At 32.5% G+C, this 13,247-nt stretch overlaps 3 protein-coding genes across 5 annotated transcripts; 1 reads left to right on the top strand and 2 right to left on the bottom strand.

Annotated features, from left to right (window-relative positions):
- Nucleotides 1–254: 254 nt before the first annotated feature.
- LOC107634160 (norbelladine synthase) lies at nt 255–1,254 on the bottom strand. Its single transcript, XM_016337737.3, has 2 exons — nt 1,038–1,254; nt 255–695 (listed from the first exon to the last, which is right to left on the bottom strand). Exons 1-2 carry the CDS (start codon nt 1,219–1,221, stop codon nt 403–405), a joined length of 477 nt encoding a protein of 158 aa, XP_016193223.1. The 5' UTR covers nt 1,222–1,254; the 3' UTR covers nt 255–402.
- A 4,615-nt stretch (nt 1,255–5,869) lies between these two features.
- Nucleotides 5,870–8,630, top strand: LOC107632450 (cation/H(+) antiporter 19-like). The gene is made up of 3 exons (XM_016336128.3): nt 5,870–6,073; nt 6,229–7,230; nt 7,383–8,630. Exons 1-3 carry the CDS (start codon nt 5,870–5,872, stop codon nt 8,628–8,630), a joined length of 2,454 nt encoding a protein of 817 aa, XP_016191614.1.
- A 469-nt stretch (nt 8,631–9,099) lies between these two features.
- Nucleotides 9,100–12,526, bottom strand: LOC107629510 (histone acetyltransferase MCC1). 3 transcript variants are annotated; one of them, XM_088508926.1, is made up of 7 exons: nt 12,351–12,448; nt 12,046–12,081; nt 11,301–11,537; nt 11,068–11,212; nt 10,366–10,465; nt 10,054–10,282; nt 9,100–9,453 (listed from the first exon to the last, which is right to left on the bottom strand). In XM_088508926.1, the coding sequence occupies exons 3-7, from the start codon at nt 11,405–11,407 to the stop codon at nt 9,267–9,269; spliced, it is 768 nt and encodes a 255-aa protein (XP_088365052.1). In that variant the 5' UTR covers nt 11,408–11,537; nt 12,046–12,081; nt 12,351–12,448; the 3' UTR covers nt 9,100–9,266. The 3 variants fall into 3 exon arrangements, with proteins under 3 accessions (XP_088365052.1, XP_016187806.1, XP_088365053.1); XM_016332320.3 differs by lacking the exon at nt 12,046–12,081 and having other exon boundaries at nt 12,351–12,526; XM_088508927.1 differs by lacking the exon at nt 12,046–12,081 and having other exon boundaries at nt 11,301–11,499; nt 12,351–12,482.
- Between the last annotated feature and the right edge of the window lie 721 nt (nt 12,527–13,247).

Genomic DNA, 13,247 nt, shown 5'->3' with positions numbered 1-13,247 from the left:
CAGAATCTCTATCCAAGTTAAAAACACTAATTTTCCTTATAATATGACAACAATAAAACCACTATAGACATACCAAATAAAAAATTACTAATATATAATACCACTTAACCCCAAAGCCTAGTCTAGTTTGCAGCTCATCTTAGAATTGATAGAACAAGACCTAATAATTATGTATGTACTACTAATAATTAAATTGATAAAATTTGTTTAAATCCGTAACGAATTAATCCTTATTTTATCAGGTTAGAGATATATTGAAAAATAAAATAAAAAAATCATGACATTTACTGATCAAAGAAATACAACATTCTATATCAATGAATTCTCATTTAATAGCATAGGTGTCTCTCAATCTCAAAACTAAAACGCAATAATTATTTTATTGAGATATTTATGCTAAGCTTATTTTGGAGCCTTGTTTTTGTTGAGATAATTCTTTGCAAGTTCAGCAATATTTGCAAGTATCTGAGTGGAAACAAGTGATTCATTAGCAGCATGATCTTCTTTGAGTTCATACTCAATTGTGGATTTGATTATGCTTGAATCTTCACCTTTTTCAATCACTTCAAATCTAACCCTAAATAGAGTGAACCCTAACTCCAAGTACCCTCCTTCAACTACCTCTGTTTCCTTTATGCGTTTCTCATTATCAATCTTTGTGAACTTCTCCTTGTAACTTGGTGGCCCCGGAATGCCTAATTAACATCCATGTCAACCAAATCAATGTCATTCAACACTTCTATAAAACAATTAATCAAACAATATTATTAATTGAGTAATTCTAGCTAACAAGATATCCTAGCTCTGACATTTTTTTACTGGTAAAAAAACTCCTCAATCTTCATTAATTGAAATAAATAAATAAAACAAACGATTACCTAATACCTAACTAGCAGTATACATTTTCCATTATAAGCAAGTATAAAAATTCTAAATAGCAATAGGTAGTGAATTAAGGTCAATATGATGGAATAAATTAGAAAAATGAGAAAAATACACGAGTAACCCTAATTAATTTGAGTATTTAAATTAATTACCTGGAACAAAAGTTAGTTTGAGAACAGTTCCAAGAGCACCATCTCCTTCCGTCAACTCCACCTTCTGAAAGATTTGTGGCATCTCTTTCTCAACAAATTTTGCAATCTCAAGTGTCCCAAACAGCTTCCATGCTTCACTTGCTGCCACCTCAAGCTCTAGTTCATGCTCAACCTTCCCAAACATCTTCTCTCTTTAATTTAATTTGCACAAAAATAAAGCCTATCTTCATATATATATATAGGTCCCCACAAGGCAAATGTGAGACGTGGATTTGTTTATATCCAATCCAATCTAGACCTTACCGTAAGTTTAATTTAATTCAGAAAATAAAAATGATTAAAATTATATTATTATAATTTTATAATTGTTTTATGTCTATATCTTTTATAATAAATTCTGTTTTGATATTAATATGTTTTAATAATTAATATATATTTTGTTTTGTTAATTATTAAAAAATAATTTAAATATATAGTGAGTGCAGTCTTTTATATTAGATGTAGTAGGTATGTGAAATTATAAAGAAATGAAATTAAACTTTTATTGATAATGATAACTTTTTTATTAATACATAATTTTTTGATTAAGAAACATAAACTGAATTAAATTATAAATTGAACCTCGCAAATAACCCCGCTATATAAGTTGTAGTATATGTGACGACAAATTTGCAGGCTCAAATTTGTGCTGAAGTTAGCTCCTAAAGATTCCTATAATTTTTTTTTCAGAAAAAAGGAAAAATAATATAGTTTTTCTAGGGTTTAGCAACGATGGCAGGCCAGGCCTGTTTATCAAGTAGGGAATAATGTGGTAAAACTTCATTTTCAGTTTAGTCAAATGCTTCCACTGCTAATAAGCCTTAGCTTTAATGGCATATCTTCTCCTTTCTAGGTCAAAGGTCTAGGATTTAAATTCTAGAGAATATAATTGAGAAAAAAATGTGATGTGTGAAGAGTGTGTAGATGTGTTATATATCTAAAATTGAGAATTATCTAATTCATTGGATTATCTAAGATTGGGAGTTGTCTAATTTACTGACAAAAAAAAAAAAGGTCAAATGCTTCCACTATGTACCAAAAATAGTTCTTAACTACTTCAATTGCATGATTATACATTAGTATTTGCCTCATAAATTCATATTGGTGATTTATCATATGTTCTACTTGTAATCTATTATATTTCTAAGGTTATTTTGTTTATATTTTATTTTGTTTGTATTCTATTAAAAAAAGTATTAAGAGTTTTATTTAAGAATTTGTTATGTACTAATAAGTTGCTAAAACGACATTTCTATCAACACATTTAAAGAACCAATAAATTAATCATTAGATCAATCTAAATTAGTTAAAGATTAATTTAATTTTAATCCACATGTATCGTAGCTTATGCCCAATTAAAGTTGGAAGCTTGAACTTTTAACTAGTTTAAAACTACTTTAAACATTAGATAAACTTACCCCAATAAGGTTTGCAATTTGCATAAATAAAAACATTAATAATTTATTATTTGTGCTGAAACTAATATATTATTATAATATTATTTTGGGTATTCTAAAGCTAATATATTTATGTGGACATGATTTACTTTGAATTCTGCTTGGGACTTTGGGTCATAGATTATATTTTTTGACATAATTTACACAAGATTTTTTCTTGGTCAATTTTTTTTTTTGTCTTGATTGGTCAACTTAAATACTCACTCACGCACAGTCCAAAAAAAAAAAAAAAAACACTCACGCTAACAGGCACGTAGGGGTGCACATGGGTCGGGTGAAGTCGGGTTTGATGTGATCCAGACTCGATCCGAAATATATATCGGGTCTATTTATTAGACTCGAACTCGACCCTAGACCCGATGAAACCAATACACTTTCGGGCCACAATTATACCGGGTGAAAACCGGGCCGTTAACATTACATTACGTTGATACCTTCTTGTAAGCTAACATGTAAAAATATCTAAATTTCCAAGACTCCAACCATTATTTAACATGGTAAAATTCAATTAAAAAAATATAACAAGAACCAACCCTTCTTCAAAATTAAAGCATAACCACAATCAATACTAAAGTATAACCACAATCAATACTAATATTGTCTAATAATACCAAATATTTAAATCAATACAAATAACACAATATTATGCATTAGTCTAAAGTCTTATGCATTCTAAATATAAAACATTAACTTATAGTCTTATAATGATTAATAACACAAAATATTAAGATTTACAATACTTAAATTCCACATAAGAATAGTCATGATCCATCACTAATAACACAAAATATTAATTGTGTATGATGACCGGGCCACCGGACCGACTTCGGGTGGCCCGAGCTATGGCCCGGACCCGACCCGAAATAATGACCGGGTCTATTTTTTAGACCCTTACCCGGCCCTAAACCCGACGAAATCACACCAAATTAGCCCCAAAAGTGTTCGGGACCGGGTCGGGCCTTCGGGTCGGGCCGGGTCTGTGCACCCCTACAGGCACGCACACACTCTCCCTTTTCTTGGGTCTAGCTTTTTTCTTTTGTTTTAATTAGAAATAAGACTTAGGGTGTGTTTGGCAAACGCGTTGAGGAGGAAAGAAGCATGTTTGATTCTCTTGAAAGTTTCACTTTTATGTTTGGCAACTTTTATTCTTCTGAACGCATAAGTGATTCTGCCTTTAAACGTACGTTCAGGAGAAGCTAAAATTTGTAGCTTCTGTGTTTCACGTTCATGGTAACTGATTATCTTAGAAAATTAGGTGAAAATTTTATTTCTTTTTTACCAATCATATCCTTCATTTTCTTCTATACAAAGGATCTATAGTTCTTCCTACTTGTTCTTAGTTCCAATTTTTTTTCATCAAAATGGTTCAAATTTGTTTCAATCACTAGCAAAGTGAATATTTTAATTTTTTTTATTATTTTTAGTACTCACTTTCATATTTTAATTTTTATATTTTTTATTGTATTTTATATTTATAGGATAAATATTTTTATATTATTTGTGTAGTATTCTAATTTCTCATGTTATGTTTTTATATGAGTTTTTTTTATCATTTACTATACTATTTTTTATATGTATATTTTTTATAAAATTTTTTTATTTTTGTTTGACTTTGTTCATGTGATTTTTATTTATTTTATTGTATTTTTTTTATTCATATAACAAATGTTGTTGATTTTTTTATTATGCTCTAATTTTTAGATATTTTATTAATTTTATGATATTTTTATTATTATTTGTTCATATGAATTCTTTTTTTTTCTATCCTCCTTTACTGCATTGTATTTATGTTGTGTATGAAATTTTTTTATTTTTTTATTTAATTTTATTCATATGAATTTTATTTACCTTTTATTTTATTTTTTCTATATGTTGTTGGTTTTATGATATTTTTATTATTTCTTATCTGTATCAATTTTTTTTATTCTTTGATGTACTCTATTTTTGTTTTGTATTAATTTTTTATTTTTTATTCTGATTTTATAAAATTTATAATTGTAATTATTATATACTACATTTATTATCAAAATTTTATAATATAAATTATGATCTTATAAAAAAAAAGACAAAATAAATAAAAACTAATTATAAGTAACAATAGAGTCATAGATAATGAAAAATAGTTGATACAATAAAGGAAATGGATTATTGTCCAAAATAATACTAAATTAAAGAGTACTGACCGTACTAAAAAAAATTATAGAATATTTTCTTTTTGTTTGATATTATAAAATTTATAGTACTTTTTTCCATATTTTTATTTTTTATTATATTTATTTTATTTATATGATAAATATTTTTTATATTATTTTTGTTAGCGTTTTAATTTTGCATGTATATAAAAAAATTATTTAAATTGATGTCTCTTTTGTAATTTTTCATCTAAAAATGATTTTGAGTAGTATAATCCAAACAAGATTTATTTTACTATAATCAATTTTGATATAAAAATTGCCAAACATAAATTACGTTAACACAAACTTACTTTTCATCAAAATCAATTTTACAAAATCAATTTTATGCAAACTCCCGTTTACAAACTGTAATCCAAACACACACTTAAACTGCAACTTCTAAGTGAGTATAGAAAAATTATATCTATAGTCCGTTGGCTTCTTAGGTCTAGCTTTTGAGCGCATTTAAATTTTACAAAAAATAAACTCTTCTATTTAGCCCTATAAAAACATGATTATTTATTTGTTTGTTTGTTTTAAAATCCAGGAATAACAAGCTTTGTCCTACAAAACTGCAGTGAATGAAATTAATTATCATATGACCAAAAATAATAATAGCAATAATAATAAATCATTAAAAATATGATTTTGTTTGCTTTCTGAGAAAAAAAAATCGAAATATTATAACGAATAGTAATGAATGACTCATTTTATACCTACTAAGATAAAAAAGTTTATAAATATAAAAATAAGCCACACCAATATTCTAAATGAATTAATCAACTTTCTTCATGCAAAGTAGGATTTGAACCGTACGTGTAGTTAACTATATAGTTAAAATAAACCTCTCAACACTTCCTATTCATATATAAGAGAGTGAACATTTTCCATCATAACAAAATGCATAGCCCTTATAACACGAGATACTATCTATAGGAAAAGAAGCAAACCTCAAAAAGTTCATTGCCTTTGATCTTTCACCATTCACCATCTATCAGAAATTCGCGTTTGTGTGTGTTCACAAATTGGTCACATTAGCTAGTGTTGACACATGTTTTGTCCCTTCACATTCTTTCTCATTCCATGCACATATGAACCTTTCTATGTGTCTCGATAATTCTCTTTTTTTTTCTTCTGTTAGTAAGGCCTGAATCCATTGGAAATGGCCACTACTGCTCCTCCTAATTCTTCAACATGTTCAACACCAATGAAAGCTGTATCCAACGGAGCATTCCAACATGAAAACCCTTTGGATTTTGCACTTCCATTGTTGATCCTTCAGATATGTTTGGTTGTTGCCTTCACCAGATTCCTTGCACTGATTTGCAGGCCTCTCAAACAACCTAGAGTCATTGCAGAAATTATTGTAAGTTTTTCATGAATAAGAATTAGACCCTTCATTGCATGAATCCTTGCCTTGAAACTATGACATGAAAGATTTTTTCTTTTTTATGCAAATCATTGCCATATCCAATTAAATCTTGTTTCATGAATTTCTTGGTCCTCAAAATTCTAATGCAGGGTGGAATACTACTTGGGCCATCTGCAATTGGGAGATATGAGAAATTCCTTAAGACAGTTTTCCCCAACAAAAGTTTAACTGTTCTTGAGACATTAGCCAATGTTGGTCTTTTGTTCTTCTTGTTTCTGGTTGGTCTTGAGCTAGACATTAGTTCGATTCGAAAAACAGGAGCTAAGGCCTTGTGCATAGCCCTTGCAGGGATCACATTCCCTTTTGTACTTGGCATTGGAACATCATTTGCTCTCAAAGCCACCATTTCCAAAGGTACTAATCCAACACCATTCCTTCTCTTCATGGGAGTTGCACTCTCAATCACAGCCTTTCCAGTCCTAGCTCGCATCCTAGCTGAGCTTAAACTCCTCACAACTGATGTTGGACGCATAGCAATGTCGGCTGCAGCTGTCAATGATGTTGCAGCATGGATACTACTTGCTCTGGCCATAGCCCTCTCTGGCTCAGAAACTTCCCCATTGATTTCACTTTGGGTCTTGCTTTGTGGTGCTGGTTTTGTTCTCTTTGCCATCTTTGCCATTAAACCAATTCTTAACATAATGGCTAAGCATTCGCTTGAGGGCGAGCCAGTGAAGGAGACCTACATATGCTTTACCTTGACACTAGTCCTGGCTTGCAGCTTTGTCACGGATGCCATTGGCATCCACGCGCTCTTTGGCGCATTTGTAGTAGGCGTAATTGTTCCCAAGGATGGCCCTTTTGCTGAGGTATTGACAGAGAAGATAGAAGACATTGTAACAGGCCTTTTCTTACCACTGTATTTTGTGTCAAGTGGATTGAAGACTGATGTGTCAAGTATAAGAGGAGCACTTTCTTGGGGATTGCTAGCACTAGTTATATTCACTGCTTGCTTTGGAAAGGTCATTGGCACATTCTCTGTTTCATTGTTATGTAAAGTTCCTTTTAGAGAAGCCTTGGCACTTGGATTTCTCATGAACACCAAGGGATTGGTGGAGCTCATTGTTCTCAACATTGGCAAGGATCGCAAGGTATGGGTATCTTCTGTCATCAAATGTTATTTTCTCCAGTTTCTTAATATAGTTACTTTTCTTGAGACATTGGCAAAAGTTAGTACTCACTAGTAGTTTTTGATGACATATATTTCTCACCATTTCACCTATCATATTTCTTGCAAATGAAGGTATTGAATGATCAGGCATTTGCAATATGTGTTTTGATGGCATTGTTCACCACCTTCATCACAACTCCAATAGTTATGGCAGTGTATAAGCCAGCTCGAAGAGGAGTACCATACGAGCATAAGATGATCCAGCGCAAGGATCCTGACACTGAGCTTCGGGTGCTAGCTTGCTTCCATAGCAACCGGAATATTCCTACCTTGATCAATTTGATAGAGTCATCAAGGGGAACTAGAAGGAGAGGGAAACTTTGCATATATGCTATGCATTTGATGGAACTCTCAGAGAGACCTTCAGCCATCACAATGGTTCATAAGGCGCGCAACAATGGACTTCCCTTTTGGAACAAAATACATGATGGCAAAGATAATTTGGTGATCGCATTTCAGGCTTTTGGACCCCTAAGCAGCGTCAATGTTCGCCCCATGACAGCAATCTCTTCTCTCAGTAATATCCATGAGGATATCTGCGCCAGCGCGCACCAAAAGAGAGCAGCAATGATTCTCCTCCCATTCCACAAACACCAACGCATTGATGGGACTATGGAGTCACTAGGACATTCATTTCGGATGGTGAATAATAATGTCCTGAGCCATGCTCCTTGCTCCGTGGGAATTTTGGTTGATCGTGGCCTTGGAGGGGAAAGACAAGTTCCAGCCAGTGATGTTTCCTACAATGTAGTGGCTGCATTCTTTGGAGGACGTGATGACCGCGAAGCACTAGCCTATGGTATGAGATTGGCTGAGCATCCCGGAATTTTGCTTACTGTCATCAAGTTTATAGCTCCACCAGGGCAGACATTCGCCTTTGGTGCCAACTTGGTTGGTCTAACAGCAAACAAGGACAAGAAGGTAATAACTGTGGCTGATGGAACAACCATTGATGAAGATAAAAGAGAGGATGACCAGTTTTGGTCTGAGTTCTTAAGTGTAAGCAGTAGTAGTGAAGAATCTATAGTGTATGAGGAAAGGTTGGTGGAAAACAAAGATGATGTTAAAAATGTATTGATGGAAAAGAGTAGGAGCAATCTAGTTTTGGTAGGTAGGATTCCACAAGTAGCACCTTTGGTAAACACAAGTGATTGTTCAGAGCTTGGTCCTGTTGGAAGCTACTTGGCTTCTTCAGATTTCTCCACTTCTGCTTCTGTTGTAGTGTTTCAGCAATATAATCCAAAATCAGACATACACCCACTGGTACTGGAGGTTTCTGATTACTCAAATATGCCAGATACACCAAATCATCCTTTGTAGAGTTCATAGATAGATTCATTTTGTTACATAGGAATGTAGAGGCAAAGTTTGTGTATGGAGTTGTTGACTCTCAAGACATGTAGAAATAAGATACAAAAATAAAGGTAGAACAAAATCTGAAACTACTAACTGGTTTGTAAAAGTTAGAAAATATGAACCTTTAGAAGTTAGAATTTCACTCCATATTGAGATACCATTTCTGCTTCCATTGTTTCAACTAACTACCAATGCTTAAATGACATCTACATGTACTAATAGGTCCATGTTTACAAGGGAGGACAGTATCATATCACACAGTAAAGAATTCAATGATACCGAGTATGATATCATTTAACCTCAATTGTTAGTGTATGTCTTTACAAATCAGAGTGTGTTGTGTACAATACTATTTAGGTTTATGGAAACTCAATGCAATTTATCATTGTTAAAATGGTCAACAATATCACATAGCTTGCACAAACAGTAAAAACTTCTACAGGAGATGGGAAGTTTATTAAGCACGTGGTAGTTACAATAGGTATTATTTGGTTTCAATATAACCTTTTCTGGAGGCAATCAAGAGTAGAGTTGAATGATACAGGTAATAGTAGGAAGGGTAAAGACTAAAAAAGAAACAATAAATAAATAAATATAGGATTAAACAACATCATATCCAGTACACTCCACTGCTAGGTTTCTCTTGTTATGTGTTGGGGACACAAGAGAATGGCTTTCTTTACACTTTGCCCACTTTGAGATCTTCCTGTCGTCACTCTTGCACAGCCTTGCAGCCATCAACTTAAAGCCGCTCCTCAAGTAACTTACTATTGCGGCAAGTAGCTCTCTGAAATGAGAAGTTGGAATTACAATTCTTGAGGCGATTTTACTTGTGTTTAAATAGAAGTGCAAAAAGATATGCATGTCCGCGAAATACAAAAGGCGCTTGCAATTTGTAAATTGGATTGAAATCCAATTAAGGTAGTGTTTCATTATGTGCCACATGATATGAGTTAAAAACAACAATTTTTTTAATCATAGAAACGAAATACTTGTCACAAAATAATAAGATGTACATATCAATAAAGAAGACCCTTATTGGTTACCTAATTTGATTGGGCAAAAAAAGGTTTAAGAAGAACTCATGTCCCAAATCCAAATGAATAGTAAAGGTGCAAAAATCATACATTATCTTTTAAAAGGTTAATTAAAAAATGTGTAATGCGATGTTTTAAACCGATTACAGTGTGAACCATTCATGTTCTCGGTTCAAGTAGTTTTTTTTTTTGTTCAACCAGGATATATAATAACTGTTCAATTACTAATTTAGCTGGTTGAACCAATTGGATCATGAACCAAAAGCTTTACTGGTTCAACATCTGGTTAGTTTTCCAAAATATTGATTTAGTGCCAACGAGTCAAGGAAAAGAAGGTGTTTTGTACTTACAATGGTGAGCAAGGAGATCGTCCCCCATTTACATAGTACACGAACAAGTATGAATCATAATGTTGGCCATTGATTAAATAAAAACCCTGCAGCCTCCTTATGCACTTGAAAGACATTTTCTTGTACAAAAAGATTGCCGGGTTGTTGTAAGAAATTACGTGCAAATAAACAGCTCGGCATGTTGGAATGCTTGAAGCATATTTTATGACCTCCTTAATCAGAGAAGATGCTGCAGATGGGGCATAAATTAGACTGCTAAACTACCAATTATACATGCAGAAATCCAATATTGAAAAAGATACAAACTCCTACCGATTCCAAGATTCCTATAAGTATCCACTACTCCAAGCGTCAGAATGTAAACTAAAGTTTGATCTGATTTGGCCGAGTCATATCCAAGCAGATCCACTATCTACAGGAATAAGATTAATCAGCAAAGATTCACAATTATCAGTAAGTGAAGGCAATAAAAATTTTGTATGCTAAAAAGGGCCTATCCTAGGAGACAATTTGTATATTTCTTGTGAAGTCAATTTTATCAAGCCATTATCCAACGGAAGTTAGCAGTAGAAAACTAACAAAATAACAAAACAACTTAATCAGATTGTGAGTATTAAAAACTAGTATAAGATCATGTTTGTCTTGATTATTTTGGAATCAAAACAATTTATTGAATCAGATTACAGATTTTAAGCACTAAACTTTCTCATCAAGTTTGCCTTGGTTAGTTGGTTTGTAGCCATAGCATGAACTGCAACTGATATTTGCTTTTTAAGACTATTAATGCATCCTAAATAAGTTTTCAATTAACAGTTTGCTATATAAAATATATCCTTTAAAATCACCAAATAATTCATCAAAGCAATAAAGATTCATACTTTACAAATGAATGATGCTTTAACACAGGTTAGAAGACTTAAAACTCACAGCTTTTCTTTCAGTCTAAAATTCAAGCAGGCACAGATGCACAAAACTTGTTAAATCTGTTTGGAGAAATCAAAAACAAAGACCAACCTCGCTTTCTTTCGCAAAAACAACCCGTGCTGTCACAAATCCAATGAGCTCATCACACCGGCCATCTGGTCGATTAGAGTCTACAACTCCCCATGACACAATGTCACATCCATTTACCACATCGTGGAAGAAAGTAGCTTCATACCTGAAAAATTGACAAGACTTCTAAGTAACACAATTTCATGGGCACATACCTAAAACACTGAAACATTTTCAATTTTTCATTATCTGACCTGATGGGAAACAGTTTCGTATGGATATGCTCTAAAGTCTCTAAGTCAGAAGGTCGAATGGGCCTGTAGCATATTTTTGGCTTAGTAGAAAATTTTGGGGCTACCATTGAGGTTTTTGTTCAAGAAGAAATAACTTAATCGCCAGCAAATATCTGATATCCTTGGAACAGTCGTGCAACCACTTCTCCTTCCATTTACTCTACAACAATGATAAAGGCCATTGAATACTTGCTATTACTGCACATTCAGCAGAATTTCAGATTCATCACATGTATAACATATTAGAATTAGAAATAGTATAACTGCCACCCAAAAAAAGAAAGAAAGAACATGAAGTGTTTTTCCCATTTCTGTTCCAGGAAATAAAAATCAATTCCTGTTAAGCAACGTAATGTAAAAGAATTTGGCTTTGTTATTGAGGGGAAAAGCTGAAGTGGAACACAAAAGAAAACAGGGGAAGAGATATGTACTCATTGGAGAGCTTTACAACCATATAAATTCAGTGTCTTTATTTAATGAAAACCTGAATGGCCTTCAATTGAGCCTGGCTACTTCTCAAATAAGGTAACTAACTATGAATTACAGAGGCTTCTCTGCCAGCTAAGCTATATTGGAATATCTACAAGCTAGTGGTTTCACATTTCAATATTCAATTCCATGGAACAAAAAGATTGAAGTGGAGTGCGCAGCATGAAATAGAAACCGAAATCGAAAACTTAAGAACGCGGGATAAAGAGACTATTACTTTCAATAATTAATTGAAGCAGAGAGGTGGTTATAACTGCAACAGTGGAGAAATAGTGTAAGGTGGATATTTATTATAGAGATCCAAATTCCAAAACAGTAAGTTAAGATCAGAATAGAGACAAAATTGGTTTCAAATTGGAAACCCTACAATGGTAATTGGGAATCATATAAACATAGTGCATGAGAAACAGCATAAGCAATATGATTCTACAGGATCGAAAACATAAGGAAGATCAGAAACGAAAGGAGTAAAATTGGAGGATTTAGAATAAAAAGAAAAAAGATGGAGAAGGGGGAACGAACCAGATGCGAGGCGAAAAGTGAAGAGAGTAGAAGCAGAGATTTTGGCTTTGGGTGTTCGCGGTTGAAAGATGATGATCTGAGTCTCTCAGTCTGAACAGAATACGTGTTAAGGATACTACCCTGTCACCCTGTAACTGGGAACCACCTTTTTCTTCTTTTTCTTTTTCTTTTTCTTTTTCTTTTTATTTTAATTTTATTTTATTTTATTTTATTTTTCACGTATCTCTTAGTCCGACAAATTAAAGATTAATTTTTCGCTGAACTCTATTTAAAGGTTTGCCATGAGTTATTGCATGTATAAGGGTAAACTCCCTACGCTTGTTTAAGCGGGCTAGTGAATTATTCACTAAAACAATCCAATTTGATTTTTTATTTTTATATTTATTTTTTATCTTTTTATTTGTGTTTTTTTTTTTTGTGGTAATTGTCTGTGCTTGTTTTATCACATTTTTATTTTTAATATTGGGTTAATAATGGTGTTTTTTTAAATTGTGATGATTTAATTTACGGAATACAAATCGGACCGTCTGATTTCTGTACTCAGAACGTCCGATTTGTGTTTAAAAAATTAAAAAAATTTGGAGTACATAAATCGGACAGTCCGATTTGTGTACTCCAAATTTTTTTATTTTTTAAACACAAATTGGTAGATCCGATTTGTGTATTCCAAATTTTTAAAATTTTTTAAACACAACTCAGATCCAATTTGTGTACTTCCTATAATTTAAAAATACAAAAAAAATTATTACGTTAAAGTATAACACTCCTCCTACTTCCATATCCAAATTTTTTAGCCTGTTTTTATTTTGATCTTTTTGTCTGTGCCACTGCTAACTTTTACTTCTGTTTGTAATTTTTGCTTGTGGGCTTGTTCACTTATAATTGGGCTTCCTAGCA

The sequence above is a fragment of the Arachis ipaensis genome, chromosome B3, assembly GCF_059453495.1.
Source record: "Arachis ipaensis isolate K30076 ecotype BB chromosome B3, ASM5945349v1, whole genome shotgun sequence".
NCBI classification, from domain to species: domain Eukaryota; kingdom Viridiplantae; phylum Streptophyta; class Magnoliopsida; order Fabales; family Fabaceae; genus Arachis; species Arachis ipaensis.
The sequence above is the reverse complement of the archived record's forward strand: the minus strand, read 5'-3'. Positions and strand labels throughout refer to the sequence as shown.